Source organism: Xiphias gladius, chromosome 8, assembly GCF_016859285.1.
Source record: "Xiphias gladius isolate SHS-SW01 ecotype Sanya breed wild chromosome 8, ASM1685928v1, whole genome shotgun sequence".
Taxonomy (NCBI): Eukaryota; Metazoa; Chordata; class Actinopteri; order Istiophoriformes; family Xiphiidae; genus Xiphias; species Xiphias gladius.
In genome coordinates this window covers 21,385,392-21,407,021 of record NC_053407.1, presented here as the reverse complement: position 1 = coordinate 21,407,021, position 21,630 = coordinate 21,385,392, and the positions used below count along the sequence as shown (strand labels likewise).

General features: G+C 42.0%; 2 protein-coding genes across 2 annotated transcripts; both read right to left on the bottom strand.

The window, feature by feature from the left end:
• Nucleotides 1-2,027: 2,027 nt before the first annotated feature.
• On the bottom strand, nt 2,028-3,497 carry LOC120793288 (potassium voltage-gated channel subfamily A member 1-like). Its single transcript, XM_040133218.1, has one exon. The coding sequence runs from the start codon at nt 3,495-3,497 to the stop codon at nt 2,028-2,030; it is 1,470 nt and encodes a 489-aa protein (XP_039989152.1).
• A 4,483-nt stretch (nt 3,498-7,980) lies between these two features.
• On the bottom strand, nt 7,981-9,417 carry LOC120793291 (shaker-related potassium channel tsha2-like). Its single transcript, XM_040133220.1, has one exon. The coding sequence runs from the start codon at nt 9,415-9,417 to the stop codon at nt 7,981-7,983; it is 1,437 nt and encodes a 478-aa protein (XP_039989154.1).
• Nucleotides 9,418-21,630: the final 12,213 nt, after the last annotated feature.

Genomic DNA, 21,630 nt, shown 5'->3' with positions numbered 1-21,630 from the left:
TACCATTTTTTCAAAGAAACTAACATATAAAACAGTCAACCACCTCCTGTTAGGAGAGTCAAGCAATCTCTATAAACTCTCTATACATGGATGTTCTGATTGTGCGTAGCTTTAGGTGAACAAAAGGAGCAGGATTCTTGTACACTATTTGTCCTAAGTGCTTGTGTAAAGACTATGCTTTGGGACTCTCACATTCAATATTGCATGACTGCAGTTTACACTTAAGGTTCCATTTTGCATTATGGTATAGGAAGCCCTGCATTGAAGCTTGCAGCTCTGCAGCAAGTTTGCAATGACCTCACTGAGGTAGAGACCCTGAAAGGATGCGTGGTGCACCAACAAAAACAACAGACATAAATAAAATATGTTGAAAACCGATGGATATTCCCTTTTGAATTGGATTGGTAAACATGCAGAGTACAATACATTGCTGCTTAAGGGCATAATTAAGTGCATGAAAACTGGGTTGTGCATGACAGCCATGGATCATCTTTTTTTTTTTTTTTTTCTTCTTTTTTTGACCACGATCATCTGATATTTCGACCGGGCTTATCTGGCATCACTAACATCATCATGATCATAATCAACAGTGAGTCAACACTAAAACAGAAGGTAAACCAGCTCTGCTCAACCTCCCAATTACCATTGTACACAGAGGCACTTTCACTGGTCCTGTCGGTGAAAGGGATTAAAGGCACTAGCAACTAATGTCAGAATAATTCTCTGTGATATGAAGTGAAATTTGGTAATGATCTTTTTCAGTGGATTCCGAGACAAAATGTACTAAAATTGGACATGGAGATGGAAGCATGACTAATAAAATGTTAACTTTTCTTGTTCAAAGAAGGTCCATGCACTGCACTATTGACGTAATACTGTAATTGGTGCTTACTATGATTATATGCATTTTTGATAATATTTATTCAGTATCATTGTCTTTTTAAATTAGAAACTCTGCATCCTCAAGGTGGGTTTTGATATATTTGATCGCAATTCGGAAACATCCAGAATTTGATTTCCTTAGTTTCCTTGACAATAGGGCACTGCAAAGTGCCTGAATTGCAACAAGCTGTATACTCATGTCATGCATTAAATATACGAGGATACAAAAGTACCTTAGTCAATAGACCATGATGCAGGTTACTTTTTTCATGCTATGATCTCATTTATGTACTGTTCCCTTAAGATTTAACATTCAATTTCTATACTTCTAAATGGTTAGCATTTCAAATTAAAAACTCATCCAGTGCACTCAGTATGAAAACCGATGAGAAGGGGGGGATGGAGGCAGATATCCAAAAGAACATCCTTTCCATTATGTGAGATATGCCTCATGCATGCCAATATCAAAATGGAAAGTCTCTAATCATGCTCGTGTGAAGCTCACTTTATCATTGTGCTGTGTTGCATCTAAAGGGCATGGCATTGAATCACTTGGTGATATCACAATTACAGCATCTGCTGGAAAACAGCAGCATTGCGGATGTCCGTGAAGCGAGTAGATCACCATCTGTTTACATCCAAACGAGAGATCAGTCTTCCTCCTATAAGGTGCTTTGCTGAATAGTAGATCCTTTGTAGGGAGTGAGGAGAGAGGAGGGGGGCGTCACCTAACTTCTTGGTGCTTACCACTCGGCTGCAGATGCTTGTATGTCTCTGCAGACTTTTCTGGTGCATTGTGCAACTTGCTGAAATGTTATCTGTACTCCATGCATAAGATTTTAATTATCACGCCGTCGTCTGATAAGACAGTGTGTGCTCTGCATCCTCCAGGGAGCCATGTATATGAGTAGTAATCAATGTTTTCTTTTTGATATACCTATATATTTGTAGGATCAGAAGAATTAATTATTCTATCTACCTGTCGTATACTCTACCAGCTTTTGTTTTTTCCTTTCTATATAGCTGAGCATAGCTGTAGGCCTAATGCCATAGAGCGCTTTGGGGAGGTAAATGAAGCATTCCTAACTGATGGTCTACTCCACATATGACAGTCCCACAGAGATCCCAAAGTTCCTAACTAGTGTCTAAACATCTGTAAGCAGCTTGCTTTTATTTACACAGTTTTGGTTGGCTATAGTGCAATTGCCAGTTCTGAGGTTTGCCTCCCTAAAGTTGTCGATGCTATTGTTTATGTCTCCATCAATCTCCATGTACTCTGACTTGCTGACGGTGGATGAGCTACGGCGGCTTGAGTTGGTTTCAGAGGGGATGTTGGGATTGCTGACATTGAGCAGCTGGGCCTGCTCTTCTCCCTCGGTCTCCCTGTGGTAAAAGTAGTTGAAGTTGGACACAATGACAGGCACTGGGAGCGCAATTGTCAACACTCCGGCGATGGCGCACAGAGATCCTACAATCTTGCCTCCTATAGTGACTGGGACCATGTCCCCATAGCCCACAGTTGTCATTGACACAACAGCCCACCAAAATGCATCCGGGATGCTGCCAAAGTAGGATCCTTGCTCCTCTGCCTCGGCAAAGTAGACAGCACTGGAGAACAAGATGACTCCAATGAACAGAAAGAAGATCAGCAGTCCCAGCTCTCGCATGCTGGCCTTGAGGGTCTGCCCCAAAATCTGAAGTCCTTTGGAGTGTCGTGACAGCTTGAAGATCCTAAACACCCTGACCAGGCGGATCACCCTGAGTATGGCCAGAGATGTTGCCTGCTCCCCCACCCCCTCGTTGTCTGGGTCTTCAGCCAGCTCGGTGCCAAGTGTAATGAAGTACGGGATGATAGCCACTATGTCGATCATGTTCATCATGTTCTTGAAGAATGCCGGTTTACTTGGGCACGCCAGAAAGCGTACTATCAACTCAAAGGAGAACCAGATTATACAGAGTGTCTCAATGACGAAGAAGGGGTCAGTGAGGATATTTGGCTTGTAATAAATAGTAGAGTTCCCCACTATTCGACTTGTTGGGTCCTCTTTCAGCTGTGGTAAAGTCTCTAAACAAAATATGACTATTGAAATCAGGATCACCATCACAGACACTATGGCAATCCCTCTGGCGGTGCCTGAGCTTTCTGGGTGCTCGAAGAGGAGCCAAATCTGACGCTGGAACTCCCTCTCAGGTAAAGGGCGCTCTTCCTCCCTGATGAAACCCTCATCCTCACGAAACTTCTCCATCGCCTCCACTCCCAGCTCGTAAAATTTGATTTCTTCCGAGAACATATCCAAAGGGACATTCACTGGTCTTCTCAGCCGACCACCAGACTGGTAGTAATAGAGGATGGCATCAAAGCTGGGGCGGTTTCTGTCAAAGAAGTACTCGTTTCTCAGAGGGTCAAAGTACCGCATCCGCTTTTTGGGGTTGCCCAGCAACGTCTCTGGAAACTGGGAGAGAGTTTTCAACTGCGTCTCAAACCGGAGACCGGCTATGTTGATGACCACCCTCTCGCAGCATTCATGGTCATTGTGGTCTGGAGGGTAGGTGTCCTGAGGGTGGCCAGGAACAGCCGAGGTCTCGTCCATGTTATCTCCTGCTACTACGGTCATTTTGGGGGAAGGAGGAAGAGGTAAAAGAGGAGGAGGACTTGTGTTGGGACGTCGATTAGACTGAATGAGCAGGCATTCAGGTTTGGGGGGGAAATTTTCAACTCCTCAGCTTCCCACACCCCTTAAATTGTTGGAGACCTCCCCAGATACGAGGGGGCTGGTTGGCTGCTTTGCCTCAGTGCGGCTCCACTGCAGTTCTCGCTGACTTGACCATTGCTGCTCTCCAGTGCATCTGCTGCTGTTGTTACTGCTGCCTCTGTCACCCAGAAAGAGAGAGAGAGAAATAGAGAGAGAGAGAGAGAGAGAGAGAGAGAGAGAGAGAGAGAGAGGGAGGAAATAATGGGATCAAACTGCCAAGATATTTGCTGGCTCAGCATTTTCTGCAGTTTATTTATTTATTTATTTACTTCTCTCAGCCTGCAATTAGTGCAATTAGCCAGTTGTAAAGGTAACAAATATTACCCCAAGGAGGTTTTCTGTGATATTTCTATAACAGGATTTAAGCATTTACAATCTCTCTGTAGTACTCAGTTGTTTCAGAGTTTATAATGATCTTCTTGTACTATATGGTATTTTCTACATCCTTTTAAAATTCCTGTAAGTAATTCAATAGGCATTGTATCTCCTGTTCCTCTGTTACACTCCTTTGACATTTCTATACAGATGTTTACCTTAGTTTGTGGTAGAACTGCAGTGTTTCTGTGTCTTAAAGGAGCATAGCAGTGATGTATCCTACGCCACTCTCTACAGCCTGACTTATGATTTGACGCATAACATCTGATACTGATATTATAGCAACTGATGTTTCTCCATGCACACAGCCTATAGGCCTGATGCGGGGCAAAAATATGCACAATCCGTCTTGAAAGAAAGACAGAAAACAATACAGTAGTAGTGCATTGTCTTTACACTGACTGCAGCTGTCGATAAAATTAACCCAACCGATATCTGTTGTATAATTTAGCAGTTTCGAGGCTTACCGTGGGTTGGTCTTGAAAGGTCTTGAATGCGTCTTATCCTCGAGTAAAACCATCCAACAGCGCGGCACCAGTGGGTGTCATGTGGCAACTTTACATTGCACCTACCAAAAAAAAAAAAAAAACTCTCCCCCCCCAAAAAACCCCCCCCTAGAGCCTTACTGTGCTCATCACCATCCTAACTGTGTCCGTCTTATGCCAAAGTGCCCTCAGATAGGTCTACACGTCTTCAGACGGTGAAGCAAGATGAGATTAAACAAGATGGAAATCAGGTGAAGCTAGTGAGGGGGAAGCCCGAGATGGAAATGGAGCGAAAAGAGAGGATTGCGAAGCTGCGGCGTCGGTAGTTGCTCGCGCGGCGGCACGGCGCTGTGAGCAGCTTACAGTTTACCGCAGGAGCAAATCTCGCGCTGCAGTTCAGGGGGGGAGATGCATTAAGGGGCAACGAGCGAGCCCTTGACATTTCCAGGCATCACTGCATCAGCAGAAATCTGCCACTTTTTTTTTTTTTTCTCGAGTGGACAAGATGACGGACTGAACGTGTTTCAGAGTGGCTCGGCTCGGGAGCACAATAATATTTAAAAAAAAAAAAAAACCCGGAATGGATAGCGGAGAGGCAGTCGAGTGCAGCGGCGAGGTCCAAATGTTTCTTCTCGACCATGTCAAGCATGTTTTGCGCTGCGTTTTACAGGCAAGTGCAGGGGAGGTGAGGTGAGGGAGAGGAGAGGACGGGGAGAGGAGAGGGGAGGGGAGGGAGGGCAGCGGGAGGAGGAGGAGTTGGAGGGTTTCGACGCAATGCAGACCGGCTCTACTAAAGCACGCCGCCAGAAGTTCTCCATAGCACCACGAAAACAGGAGCGCCTGTGTGCCAGCACTGGCGCAATTAGACTGCAAAGGGGGACAGTTGGTAGCAAAACGTCTCGGTCCACACTGTGTAACATCTGAGATTATCTACCATTTAAAAAAAAAAAATGGCCAAGCATCAGTTGGTGAGAGATTAAAACAATTACCTTTTCAGAGGACTTTCCTGGATTTGAGGATTACACGGGCGTTAGTGTGAGGTGTCAAGGACTGGCGTGCGCTAGAGTGTCTGAGGGTATGTGAGACAGGATCTGACTCTGTCCTCCTGATCATTTCACTGATGAGCAGCGAGAAAGCTCCCCATTGCGTTTGCGGGGCAGCTCGCGTCCAGGTTGTGCGGGTCTCATGCCCAAGATCTGACACTTTCACGATACTGGCTAAGTTATAACATCCTCTCAGTCCCCGCTCATTGCCACACGCGGCCCCAGAGGCCAAGCAGATGTGGGGCAAACGCCGGGAATGTGGCCAAACTTCGCGTTTAGTGGGCTGACCCTCTGCGGAGGACGCGGGACCCCCCTTCAGCACCACGGACAGCGCCGACGCTTGCTTCGCCTCAGGAAACCACAAATCCCCCAAAACAAACACGAGGACAAACTCAAATTATTGGGATAAAATATGCTACTCAGCAAATATTAAGATGTTCGTGTCCATGGTTGAACTGTTTGTAGGTGCGAGGGGTTTAATCAGGGCCTACAAACAGAGAGGGGCAGAGCTGAACTGACTCAAAACAGCTGTTGTCTGACTTTCTAAAAACACACATTCAACCCAAAATCAGGTTTGTCAGACCTCTGTCTAATGTGTTACAATTTGCCTCCAGCCAAATAAATCCCCCCCTTCGTTTATCGCTCTAGCGTTTTATTAACTTAAATGCTTTTGAGGCCAGACGTCCCTGCTTCCTCGCCTATTTCCCATCACCCAGCACCAACAGAGACACAGTGCACTGAACTAATCCATGGGCACGGATTGGAAACTCATACACAAATGACTCGCCGTTCGCCTTCTCTGAGTCTGACCCGTGTCATCCTGAGAATGAATACGATGGAAAATAAGGAGTGGTGTGTTTTTCTGATTCTTAATTTATTTATAAAAAAAAGGATTAAGTTAAGTTCACATACATGTTTAAATTAGAAAAATAAATATTTGATTACAATTAACATTCACAATGATTCCATGTCATGCAGACTTTGCACTCCAATGCGTCTGGCTATGTTGTTTACAGCGGGCCTGTGTGCAATCTGAATGTTTTTGTAACAGCACAGAGGTAAGTTGCGATTCCAACTTTGCATTACACGCTGCATAAGAAAAGGGGACATTCAGATTCAGGTTTACAAAAAACGCAATATGTACACAAGGCTTTTATACAAAGAAAGCGTGGTCATTTATAAAGCCTACACAAAAGAATGTTGTTTCTTCTACTGCCGCTACACACAATGTCCATTGCGACAGACTGAACCTTCTCCAAGCGTTTCCACCGTGAGGTCTCTGTGGGCTACATCACTGGCAATGCACGAATAATCGGTGAGGAAATGATCCGATATTTTGGGGAAGAAGAGAGAATGCCACACTTGTATTTTGTTGCGACTCTGAGGGAACAACGAGCTTCACTTAATCGTCTGCCCTCCTGCAAGCAAGCAGAAAACAAAACTCACTATGTTAACATCAGGAGGTGAGAGAAAGAAGTCAGGCTTAGTTCACCATGGCGCGCATCCGGATACATATACTGAGTCAGAGAGCATGGTCTCAGCTTAAACCTGTCAAATCAGTCAAGGCCAGCTGCAACAGTGCAAAGACACTCGAGCTAAAGTGTTAATTCTGCGCACTCTGTTTTCCTGAGCAGAGGAGTTGTCTGCAGGAATATTGACCATCCACAGAGTGGCGCTCAGAGCTCACTTATTCTGCCCACTGGAGGCACATTGCAAGCTCCAAGGAGAGTCAAGTCAGAGATGTTCTCTCCTGTCTCTCGTGATTATGACTTATCATCTTCACAGAGATATGGCCTGGATAAACCCAAAATCTAATGTGACAAAAGATTATTTTCGGGGTTTATGTGCCTGTGTCTGTGTGGAGAGCTGGTTGCCTTGTGCGTCATTGCTGCTTTGACGCACGGATGAGCTCCCCTCTTTCTACGGGCGACGCGATTTTCTCAACATGAGAAGGGTAACTTGTGGTTTGTGCTGCCATCTCTTTGTGAGTGAACAAAGAAAAACCACTTGCCTCCTGTGGAGTTTTTTTTTTAATCGTATGGCACATTTACTGCTGAAGTTACTGCTGTATTTCAAACATACAGTGCGTTTTAACGCGTGCCCCAGAGGTTCCCAAATGTTTTCAGCATAGGTTTCCCAAGTATAAAGCTTTAGTCCACTGCTTCCCACTTACTGTTTGTATTTCTACCTGTAGCCCCAGTACCAGAAAACATGAGAAGTTGTAGCAGTGGGAGGAATGATTTTGTCATCTGGTGAATTAAGTTAATGTGAAAATAAGCCAATCCTCACTTTGGTGCGAGTTGTATAATGAATATCTGAGGCTCCACGTTTGGGAACCACTGTAGACAGCGTGCGTAAAAACACCTGCAGCATCCGACATGGAGAAGCCTGAACTGCATGTCCGCAGGAAGAGAACTCACCAGAAAAAAAAAAACATCTTCTTCATACATCTGTCAGTTTCCCCGTGTATGTCTCCAGTGGGTTTGTGTTTGGATATGTCAGAGTTTCCAGGTCGTCGCTTCCCTGGTAGGACTCAGTTTTGGAGAGCGACTGGCTACTTTTGCTTGAATCGCATTCATCAAAGGAGGGTTGCTTCTCCTGCCCACAAGTCACGTGTACGTACTGGATATTTTCCTCCTCCTCGTTCTCTCTATGGTAGAAATAATTGAAATTGGATACTATAACAGGGACCGGTAAAGCTATGGTGAGGACTCCGGCGATGGCGCACAAAGATCCAACGAATTTCCCCCAAATGGTAGAGGGACACATGTCACCATAACCAACTGTGGTCATTGTCACCACAGCCCACCAAAACGCATCAGGTATACTTGAAAATCCAGACTCCGGGTCTTCTACTTCTGCAAAATAAACCGAACTGGAGAATAAAATCACTCCGATGAGCAGGAAGAATATGAGCAGTCCCAACTCCCTGAGGCTTGCGTGAAGCGTTTGGCCGAGAATCTGGAGACCCTTGGAGTGCCGGGACAGTTTAAAAATCCTAAAAACACGGACCAGACGGATGACCCTCAGTATGGCCAGAGACGCAGCCTGCTGACTGCTGCCCTGATGCTCTGCAAGATCAAGGCCCAGGGTGATGAAATATGGAGCTATAGCCACAACATCGATCAGGTTCATGATGTTTTTAAAGAAGGCTGCTTTGCTGGGACACGAGAGAAACCTCATGGTGAATTCAAAAGAGAACCACACAATGCAAAGTGTCTCCAACAGGAAGAACGGATCTGTGAACGGGCTGGGCGCTTTGCCGTGAGCACTTCCATTGGCGTGGTTGTCCAGCACCGCAGGGACTTCTCTAAACTCGGGTAGCGTCTCCAAACAGAATATAACAATGGATATCAAAATAACCATAACTGACACAATGGCAATTATCCGCGCCGGTCCTGAACTCTCTGGATACTCAAACAGGAGCCATAAATGGCGTTGGAACTCGTTGGTAGGCAGCGGGCGCACCTCGTCCCTCGCCAAGCCCTCGTCCTCTCGGAAAAGCTCTATGGCCTCTTCCTCAAATTCATAAAACTTGATTTCTTCCAGGAAAATATCCACGGGTACACTCATGGGCCTCCGAAGCCGCCCTCCCGACTGGTAATAATAGAGAATGGCATCGAAGCTCGGCCTGTTCCTGTCAAAGAAGTATTCATTTCTCAGCGGGTCAAAGAAACGCATCCTTTTACGCGGGTCTCCCAGGAGCGTGGTCGGGAAGCGGGAGAGGGTCTTTAATTGAGTCTCAAAACGCAGACCTGAGATGTTGATGACTACCCTCTCGCTGCGCTCCTGGTCCGCCGGTTCCAAGTCAGCAGCATCTTGCAGCAATGGAGTAACGACCACACTCTCGTCGTGGTTCTCCTGGGACACCACGGTCATCTTTTTTCACCCCTCCGAGGGTAAATCCGTCCCTCACCTCCTTGGTGCGTTCCTCTTGCCCGTTTGCCCGCGCGTCCTCCCGACTCTCTTTCGCATGCAGCCGCCCGAGATTCAGGCAAAGTCCCTTTGTTGCTTCCCTTTGTTGCTTTGTTGCTTCCCAACAGTTTATTTGTTGATGTCCAAAATCGTTGTGCTGTTGTTGATTTACACCTTGCTTTTGTCAGATTAGTGCCTCTGAACTGTCAACTTTCGATGGTGCAGACAGATCTCCACTTGCATAAGCTACACCGATGGCTAGAGATGGCTATCATATTCACACCATTTTAAACTCCAAAGCCCTCCCCAAGTTGGAAGACCAGATGACACTTGCTGCTGTTGCTGCTGTCCCTCTCACACTCACTCACTTCACTGGAGCAGCGCAGTGATTTCCAAGTAAACATGCAGCCTTAAAAAAATGTAAACTTTTTTTTCATTTGAATTGCAAATTTTAAAAAATGTCCCATACGAAAGTCCCCAGTCTTATTTTGATCAGGGCCGAAGAACGATACGTTTTCAGATCCAGAGTCTGCTCAGAAATGAAGGGCTCTCACCCAGCAGGTCCCTCATTCATGAAATCATGGGGCTATTCTTGTCACAAGGGGAACCTCCAGGACCCGGCCCGCGTATACTTTGGGTCACAGCCCACAGTTTTAGAAACGGTACAAGTGAACATGATAAATAGATCTAGCTTGTTCAGTGTGGGGATGTTTCTGTTTCTGCAGCTACATATGAATGTGTCTTGAAATAAATGAGATGAAATAACTTGAATGCTTTGAAGCGCAGAGCCCCATATAACCAGGGGCCCTCCTGGACCCAGCCAGTGGAAACTGCTGGTGTGACTGACACTTGAGTAGCCGGTGAGGATAGCGTCTTCAGGAAGCCTCAGCCAAAATAACATTCACTGTTTATTGCACTTAAAGGGCTCAATTGTATAACTTGGAACATGGGGACCCCCAGAAGAAAAGTAACCAGGCTTTGGGGTCACTGAGGTGTAAAAAAAACAAAAAAACAGCTGCAAGTACTTCCAATCTTATTAGTTCCTTTTTCAGACTCTGCAGTCAGGACAAAACTGAAAGGGTTCACGGTCTACTTCCTGTCACATCAGAGTTTCACTCTCCTACGCTTCAGGATTGAATGATTAAAAAGTTTAAAAGATGTGGCCCTGCATATGTGCACTGCAGCATTGTGGTCTATCTATAGACCAGATCTTTCCACTTTCATTGCCTTCATGAAGCTGTATCAGTTATGCCAGTCACAGCAGTTGTAGACACAGGAGCATAACAATAATAGCACAGGGGTGCTAATCAGTGTTACTAAAACCAACGTGGACGGTTTGCATTGTTACATAGACGCAGGCAATCTTTGGCGGGTGTAACATGCCATCACAAACTTTTATGCAAAGAGGTTTGTTTTTTTTCGTTTTTTTTTTTTTTTCTTTGCAGTCAGGTTAAGAAGCACAGGTTCCCAGAGGAGCACAGTTTTGTTTTTTTTGTTTTTTTGGCCTTTCCATTACCGAACAAAGGGTTGGATTTCAGAGTCAAATGTCAGTGTCAGGACACAGTGCCGCCTGCTGCTAATGTGTTAGCATATAGCGTTCATCGAATGACTGTCTCGGTCAAGCCAAAGTGTAAGGCTTTGACCGTATCCAAGGAAACAAACAATGACAAACAAGCTGAGGAATGGACACGTAACTCTTATATATAGGACTAAGCAAGAGCAAAGACAAAAAGAATTTAAGATGAATCATTCAGTCAGGATCTACAGCAGCCTCCCTCTGTCACCTCTAGTTGGGCCTATATTTTTTTCAAAATTCAGCAATGGTATTTTAATCTCATCTTTGTAGGTACAGCAATATAATTTTGGCACAATATTCATATTATCTTGTTTGATTATCTAATAACAGTATAGCGCCATTTACTGTCTGCTCCGTTGCCGTGTGCACATTTCCACCGTCCATGCATTTCTTTGGAGATACTGTACGTAGATAGATATGTACGTGCCTACTGAAAAGTGACTGCGTGTAATGAGACGTAGCCTGGGAGACGCATGCCACAAAGCCTGCCGGGCGCATGAATGCTGACAGCGAGGAACCTCCCATCATTATTGATGGCTCGACCTATGAATGCAGAAGACCCCCATGGTAACGAGATACTGTGGATTCGCTCACAGCAAGGAAAAACATCAAATCGGCGATCTCGATTGACATCATGATTTAATAATTCTGATCATTTGACAATGAAAACACAACTATCTCATAGTTAGCGTGATGAAATATATCCATGATGAACGTATGGTATGAATAGTCATTATATCAATAAAATAAATAATTATAATATGGAAAGTGTTCTAATAATGAATCATTATCACAACACTCTGACATTCTGAAACACAACAATTTATTTCTTTAAAAGGAGCCAATGTTTATTACCATTTTGATCAAGTGTACTTCTTCCTCTGAAGCTTGTCTTTGTCTAAATATAGATGGGATGAGTTTCCTTCTTCACCCATTACAGACGTGAGGTAATCACAGGATGTCAGTGACTCCCCTTGGCTTTCACTTCCTCCCAAATCCCAGGCCAAGTATTTACAAAGCGCGTGTGTGTGTGTGTGTGTGTATTTTTGTAAGTGTGTATCCGGGTGCTGCTATTAGTGCAAATGGTGAATGAACACATGTGCATATCATGTTTGTGTGTGTGAGAGTGTGTTATAAATTGAAAGAGGAGTTTTTAGAAGGTCAGCCACACTAGTCAACAGCTCCTTCAGATCACATGGTTCTAGTGCCAACTACTCTGCTCGAAATGAAATAGGGGGCATTTGACCCAGTCTGACGTATGCTCCGGTGATGACAGCGTCTCTGACAGTGGAATGAGTCTATAGAGGTTACGCTACATCTGGGAGGCCTCTGATTCAAACTGCTTTACGTTAAGTCTACAGACTCAAAAGTTTCATGAACAATCACTAGTAATTCATTCAAATGACATTTTACGAAACGCAAAATTTAGTACTGAGATGCAAAAATTAGGTTAAAAATAGGGTCAGACAATATGATGTTATACACCACGAGATGATATAGATTTTTTCTACCACCAGATATTTTGTCATGCCATTTATATTGCGGTAGCTGTCACTTAAATATCACTTAAATCTGGGCGTATTAGACCGCTATGGGCAATGTTACAAATCACTAATCAAAACTGGGTTCATGGCAATATTTACATGATTTGTAAATGAATATGATTGTGATTTGATTTGTCAGGAATTCAGTTTGATGGATTAGCCAAAAACAGGCATTCCTGTCGCGTTAGTTTATCCATTGACAATTTCTCAGCTGATTTTCTGGAAAATGTGCTAAAATAGGGCTGCAACTAAGGATTATTTTTTTATTCAATTCATCTGCAGATTAGTCTCGTCCAAACATCCGAAAAAAATCCTTGTTGATGGTGTCAAATGTCTTGTTTTGTCTGATTAACAGTCCAAAACAGAGATATATTCAATTTACAACACTGATAGGCCGGGGAAAAATAGCAAATTCTCCCTTTTCAGAGGCTAGAACCATCAAATGTTTGACATTTTTACCTGAAAAATTAGCTAAATGATTAATCACTTATCAAAAATAATTGCCAGTTAATTTTCTGTCGACTGACTTACCGATTAATCAACTATACAGTATACCTATATTGTAATAAATTACGTATGTCATTATAAAGTTTTTTTAATTAATATTGCTTATCCTGAATTGAACCTGGGCTAAATTTAGATGATAAATGGCACTTTTTAGACATAGTTTGCATACAACTGGTTTCAACGAGCTGTTTCAATGTGTAGCAGGCAGTTGAACTAGTGTTGAAACAATGGTTTTAAATAACCTAGACATCTAAAAAAAATTCAGTTCTCAACCACATTTAGCCTGGTTTTTCACATAGACACTGATAATGATATAAACATTTGACAAATATTTTTTAAAGGAGTCCTTACATTTGTTTTTGGTTTTTTTTTTAAACCTTGATATGTAGCAGGCAGGACATTTTGCAGTTGGAAAATAAACAATTTTTTGGCATTTCTTTACTGCAGTCTTTCTTTTATTTATCAGCTGATATATTCAGTATTATTAATATATCTGTAGTAAGCTAATACAGGCCCTTATATCAACTTTAGTAGAAACCTAGATATCTTTTGACCTGCAAATGACGCCATAAGATCTATGCTTTTGTGACAATGGCTATGCTGAGTCAATAAAACAGCGGCAAAGTCTTATACTGTGGGATGAACTTTCTGTGGATTACACCGCCTTTTAATCCTCTCTCATCAGCCAGTGTATATGGCTGAGATGTGAGGAGAGTGTGCAGCTGCAACTGATTAATAGTGTGAAAGTTTTTGCCTAATAGTGCCTAAGCTTTGTTTATGTCGTCCCCATTGCCCACTCTGCATACGGTCTCCTCACCCTGAGGTGTCTGAACCCAGGGCTTCCACTCGTGAAAGTGGATACCCCAGCCAAGCTCCATGCCAGTTCCTGGGTTTTAATAGCCACCAATTTTAGCCTGCTGTCATCTGAAGTTGATGTTCAAGTTTTTGCTGATAGGTAACAAGACATGCAGTGAGAGATGAAGTGGATACCCCAGATCCGGAGGGCAGGATTCCTTGGAATCACCTACCATCCCTTGCCTACCTCGGATTATCATTTCACTCCCTGATCAAGCCTTTCCCTTTTTTAGCAGACGGTGTCGTCCAAAATCCGGGCCATGAGCAATTGCAGGGAGATCAGCTCACAGGAGGACCACACGCGGGTTGTTAATCAAGGATGACTTCAAAAATCTCAAAGTTGAATTTTTACTGGTAACTTTATGTTTATATCCTTCTACTCTCAGACTCTACTGTTTTGGCATTTGGTTGCACAGCCACCATCAGGCTGACTGAGTTCAGGTTAACCTCTATCAGTATCAGTTTATGTGTGTGAGCTGTCTTCTTTCTCAACCAGAATACTTTCACACAACTTTAACGATACACAGGGTTTGATATATCTATAGTATCCCTACAAGAGTTGAAACGATGAATTTGATTAATTGAGTAGTCTATCTATAAGAAACTGTCAAAAAAAAACGTCGAACATTCTGCGGTTCCACCTTCTCAAACGTGAGGACTTGCTGCTTTTCTCTGTTTTATATCACTGAACTGTAGGCTGGACAAAAAAAGCAAATTGAAGATGTCGCCTTGGGGCTCTAGGAAGTAGACATTTTTCACTATTTTCTGACATTTTATACTATTATTAGAGAGTCAAAGTCATGATGTTTCATCCGGGCTACCATCTGTAACTCAATGCAATCTCTCATTTTGCATTTCTTTCACTGGTCTTTCTAAAACAAGACTAGGTCAAAACCCAGTTTACGGCTCCACCGCCCTTAATATGTTTGCTTCTCTCCTGCTGTCTGTGCTCACATTTACAGTAATTTAATACAGCCAAATTCCCAATAAAGCTGTTCTCAAATACATGTTTCTCTGTGTCCTCTGTCAGACAAGGGAACAACTATGAAATAGTGACTGAAACGCGACCCATCAAGACTACATGTTAACCAGCAGTCACTTCCAAGCCATTCCCAAGCTGCTGCTCTGCACTGCTAAAATCCTGATTTTATAACCACAACGTTGTCTGACAAAATCACCACACACATAAGTTAAAGACAATGGCTGTGCTGCGATTTTGGCTACACTTACCAGTAAAATGATCATTCAGAGAGAAAGTTAGAAGCTCATTAACATCTGTGTCGGCTGCCATGCCGTAAATTGAATGAGACCATATGCGGAGGGAAAGCCTGACCTCATACTTGCGGGGCAATACTGGCAACTCTCTTTTAGGTAAAGTCGCTAGGGTTTGTCCAAAAAGTTGCTAGAGTCTTTGCTAAGTGCTTTTTGTGAAAAAGAAAGTAGCTAAAGGGGTCAGAAAAGTTGGTAGATCTACAGACAAATGTGCTAAGTAAGCAACACTGCCTGTGAACGCCTCCCTGAAGACACAATAGAAACTGTTCACACCAATTCATTTTGACAGAGCAACAGCCAGTGGTATAACTTCAGCACTCAGTCACCTGGTTCTCTGAAGTCCAGAAACTTTTATAGCATTCAGTCCTCTTTGTCCTGTTGTTATTAAAGACATGTCGGACCTAGCCGTGGCCCGTCAACTTGCTCATGGACTCGTCTCTTCTGTCGAGCCGAGACATTTAACCCGTTAACAGCTAGGCCTTACGGGAAATGGTGTTCAATAAAGGTCGCTTAAACACATAAATATTGAATAAACCGCAATACTAAATTGTTTTTCAAAGAACTACCATCCTTATGTAAAAATATGAAGTGAGCCACACGACATACAGTTGAGAAAGGCTCTGTTCCATTGCTGGATCAACTTCGTCTCTCTATAGAAAATTAATCAATGAATTAATAAATGATAATCAAGAGATTAATCAATAATTCAAATAATTGCTAGTTTAAGGCAAAATCCCTACTCCCTCATGCTGCTTTGGGTAAGCACTTTATTAAGTGAAAAATCAGAGCCATAGTCAAAAACATATTCTTGCACACAAATAAGTACTATGCTTGGTTATAATATGTTAATATTACTCCTACACCACCCAGTATAAATACTAAACCATGACATAGTTATTCCCAATTCCCCTAGTGGTCGCATTAACAAGGCCTGAGTTGGATTGCTGGCCTTGCTGGATTGAAAAAAAGCCTGTTCAGCAACCCATCTGTACCAAAAACAATCAAGACCAAAGCCACCCGGCGATGTTGCTGACTTTTAAATGTCCCACACGCAAGTTCAGCTAGAGAGTTTATTATTACAATTTCTGCTGATACTAATGCTTTCATCATCACACACAGTAACTCTTGCTCTGCAGAAAGATTTCTATGCTTTACATCCTGACTGGTTTCTAATGTTGTCAAGTTGTTGAAGACTCTACAGCCAAATCTTCAAAAAAAACATTCTGCCTGTAAAAATAATTTCAAGAATAATTTGAAGGAAGTGCAGGTTTTCTTTTTTTCTGATTATTTTCTTTATAGGAAAAGCCATATTTACACTGTCACTTACAAGGCCTCAGTTGTTCTTAAGCTTAGTTTACTCAGTGTTAACTCCAGCATTTTCCTTTTTTGTACCTCACCTGCCATGTCTCTACATGTTACAGTGAGCTCTACAACGTAAACAGACTGTTGAACCGTGATATTAGGTCAGGCCGGGGCCAATGCTGACCATCCGGACTGCAAGTTGTTGCCATGTGTCTGACAGCATTTCTCAATCCATAGCTTCCTTGAAATCATTCAACTTGTGCCTGCTCATTAATAAATCTTTCAATGCTTCCTCTGTTCACAAACAAGGCCAATTCAAAGCAGGGGGGCTGATTTCTCACCCTGTTTTCTGAATTAATGTCTGTTTATTTATTCTCAACTGCTGCTGCTGGGAAGTTATTCATTTTGTTGTGTTTCAGTTGTGTAGCTCACTGCAAAGTTAACATGACAGTTTGTTTTTGAGCACAGAGGATCCGTGGAGTCCTCATGCAGCCGCTGTTAACTGGTTTTGAGATGATGACAGCACATGCTGACTACTACGGAGGATAATGTAGCCATCATAAATGTTATATATACATTACTTTTCTCCATTCACAACCTATTTTCATGCAACTGCTATTTTCCATAAGTCGCCTACATTTCAGTCAACATACAAAGAGAAGAAATAAGAAGTTTATACAAATATTCGATATGTAGCCTGAATATGTTTAATATTTCATTTGCAAACTATTTTCTCTGAAAAGATCGTTTGCTTCCACTACTGTAAACAGACCCCAATAAACTACGCCTATAGATCCATATTAAGAATTTATACTCATGTTTTTGTCTGTATAGATGTGTATTTTGAGCTTTCAGCTGAGCTGTAATTGAATCCAACTCAAAGAGCAACCCTCTGCTGTGGAACCTAAGAGACTCCTATAAATAAACAGTCAATGCTCCTTCAACACTTGTCTATACGGCACATGGAATGATTAGCTCATGGCAAGAGCCCTCTGATCTAACAGTGTGTAGCCACAACTATTTTCTGTCCGCTATGTGCATTGCTTAACTTGTGGAGTGTGTCAAGAATGTGGTCTCTTAGGAATTCACAAACATACATTTGTTAATGAATGTTGCTGTAACAGGGTCATTTTGTCAAAGCAATTAAAAGAATAGCACACATATATAAAGGGAATATGTAGGTAGGTCAACATGGATGCAATGGTTGCTATTATAATTGTATTAATTATTAATACTGTTGCACAAATTACTGTATATATTACCATAAAATAAAGGTTTAGCAGGATTGCCGAGTAATGTCTTCGGAATAAACCCCTAAAATGACTTATTTACTCTGGAAGCATCAAAGTTTTAAGTTTTATCAAGCAATATTTGACCACTAGGGAGCTGCCATTTGAAACACAGCTCTGATAAAGTGCCATTAGCCAGGGATTGGAGAAGTATTCAGATCCGTTACTTGAGGAAAAGTACAACATATGTACAAATAGTCCATTACAAGAAAAATTTCTGCATTCAAAAGGCTACTTAAGTAAAAGTACAGAAGTATTTTCAGAAAAATGTAGCCAAAGTATTAAACTAAAAGTATTTGTTTGGCAGTAGAATGTCCTGTGTCAATGATATATTATTTTATATGACATTATTAGATTTTTAATATTGATACAACAATGTGTATGTTGGCTTTAACTACCTTAAATACACTTAGCTAGTAAAGTCTAGTGGTTTCCAACTTAGAGGTCAGGCCCCTCCAAAGGGTCACCAGATAAATCTGAGGGGTCTTGAGATTATTATGATTAATAAGGAATGAAAGAAGATAAAAAGTCCTGCTACATGGCTCTGTATTCTTTGTGAAATACTAAAAAAGTTTTACCTCTTCAGGTCTTGAAAACTGAACAAACAGATACTGCTTTTTGTAGGAGGTCATGAGCCAAAAAAATGGGGAACCATAGGTGTACATTTTAAGATTGCATTTTATTTTATGAGCTGACCATATATTTTTATGTAGAGTCTTTATCTGTAAATTTATATCAGTTACATAAATGTAGTGGAGTAAAAAGGAAATATTTTAGTATAAAGTTGTAGAAAATGGAAATACTTTTGTAAAGTACACGTACTTCTAAACTGTACTTTTAAGTAGAGTAATTCAGGAAGTATACTACCATTAGCTTATAGTTGTAATGGCTAACCTGTCATGACTAACTTAGACAACATGAGAATCCTATTTGATTAATATATGTGGCCATCTGATGAATATTGTCCAATTTTCACTCACCTTTTATCTCTACATTTGTTTTTCAGTAAATCCAGAGAAGAATGTCTGTGTATTTAAACCATTCCAGATGCTTGGGTTTGTACTGAGAATGTAGCATACACATACCTTTACTGAACTTAAATGGCTTTAGCTGTACAGTATGTCTACTGGTAGACCGAAGAACCAAAACAAAGAGCTAAAAGTGTCTAAAACATACTAGAAGAGCCCAGAGTTGTAGCTGTTTTCTTAATAATGATAATCTGAATATTCAGTCAGTCTCCATGGTGATGGCCCATGGTGTTTTAATGGTTAACCATTGACTGTTTTAAATGCCCAGTACAAATCCTGATGGCATAAAGTCTGGTTTGAATGAACATAACGTTACTGTGCAACTGCTGATGCGGTTGCTTGTAATGAGTAAAATGTACTCACTGAGTGCTTTATTAGGAACACCGCAATAATACTGGGTAGTTCCTCCCTTTGCGCTCCAAACAGCCTCAGTTCTTTGTGGCACGGATTCAATAAGGTGTTGGAAACAATCCTTTGAGATTCTGGTCCACGTTGACATGATTGCATCACATCATTTCTGCAGATTTGTCAGCTGCACATTCATGCTGAGAATCTCCCATTCTACCGCATCCCTAAGGTGATCTATTGGATTCAGATCTGGTGACTGGGGAGGCCGTTGAAGTCCACCCAACTCATTGTCATGTTCATGAAACCAGTTTGAAATGACTTTTGCTAGACATGGTGCATTGTTATGCTGGAAGTAGCCATCAGAAGATGGTAAATTGTGGCCATAAAGGATGCACATGGTCAGCAATAATACTCACATAGGCTGAGGCATTCACACCATGATTGATTGGTATTACGGGGCCCAAAGTTTCCAAAGAAAACATTCCCCACACCATTACACCATCACCAGCAGCCTGGACTGTTGACACAAGGCAAGTTGAGTCCATGGATTCATGCTGTTGATACCGGATTCTGACCCTACTATCTGCTGCCTCAGTAGAAATCCAGATTCATCAGATCAGGCTACATTTGTCCAGTTTTAGTGAGCCTGTCCCCACTGCAGCCTCAGATTTCTGTTCCTGGCTGACAGGAGTGGAACCCGATGTGGTCTTCTGCTGTTGTAGCTCATCTGCCTCAAGGTTGGATGTCTTGTGCATTCTGAGATGCTTTTCTGCTCACCTCAGTTGTAAAGAGTGGTTATCTGAGTTACCGTAGCCCTTTTGTCAGGTCCAAACCCATCTGGCCATTCTCCTCTGACCTCTCTCACCCACAAGGCGCCTCCATCTATAGAACTGCCGCTCACTCACAAACCAGCCTGTCTGGCACCAACAACCATGCCACGGTCAAAGTCACTGAGATCACATTTTTTCCTCATTTAGATGTTGGATGTGAACGTTAACTGAAGCTCCTGACTTGTATCTGCAAGATTTGATTTATAGCACTGCTGGCACATGATTGCCTGATTGGATAATTGCATGAATAAGTAGGTGTATGGGTGTTCCTAATAAAGTGCTCAATGAGTGTACTTTTAAATGTAATCTGCTTTGTAGTTCATTAGCTCATATACGAAATTTTTATCTGAGAAGGCAAGAAACTTTTGACAGATTAGCCCCTACACGTTTGTGCTTTTTTTTTCATTTTTATTCGAGCATTAATCAGATTTGTAAATGTCAGCCAACAGCTGAAAAACTCAAATGTGTGTGTGTGTGTGTGTGTGTGTGTGTGTGCGCGTGAGTATTAATAATAAGTATTCTAAATAATAATTGGAATGCAACAAACAATTATTTTCTTTCTTTATTTATTATTTATTACTTTTAAATATTATTTTTCATTTTTTACAGTTTCCCTAAGCACACGATCATGTCTTCAGTTTGTTTGTTTTGTCTTACCAACAGTCCAAAACTCAAAGATATTAAATTTACTGTTGTGTTCTGTGTCTCCACCCCAGAAGGACCAAGACTTTTACAAAAAGTTGTAAATTGCCTCTGGAAAACTCTAATATTTACCCTCTTCATTGAGAAGATACTAGATTGTACACTCTTGTTTATCTAATATCTAATAAAGGGTGGTGGCTATCATCTTCATAAATTTAGATCTGTCGGGAAAGGCTGCTTCATGTAGTAAATGCGTAGTGACCAGGCCAGGGAGTTTTAAGTGACAGGGTAACTGAATTACATTCTGGCAGGAGCTCAGGCGTAGATGCTCTGGAAATAGGCCCTCGAACCATTATAGAAATTGTTTAATTGTGTGCTTTGCTGGGTTTCCTGACTCAAAAGTATTGCTGGCAAACACTGACGTAGTATCAACTTAATAAACCTCTCCCGAGGGACATGCTGACTCTAAGAAATTTGCGGATGTGCAAGCTCTGATAGTTTAATGCAAACATAAAGATGGTATATCACTTCTCTGAAATTCCCTCCACATTAATCACAACAAGAGTCATACAAAATATTGATGAAATGAAAACCCAGAAGTCTGAGTTTCTGCAAAGTTGTTTTATTTCCATGGTTATAAGTGATGCAGTGATGCAGAAATCAAACATCAGTTCAGTACCAGTGGTTCTGCGAAAGAGGAAATGTTAGTAAGAGCATCCTGAGGTAATGGTGGAGGTGTACATCACTCAAGAAACATCACATAATTATTAGTTTAATATCAACTGATTATCAGTGGAGTCAAGCAGAATAAATGGTCAAACTTACATAAATGTCAGCTTGTCCAATGCTAATACTCATCATATTTGATCAGACTCTCAGTTGAGTTTCAGGAAGCACTAATACGTAATAGAGCCCCCGTCTTGGATGGATTTTCTATGAGAAGCAGGAAATCCCTCATGATGAGCATGACAGGATCACAGGCAG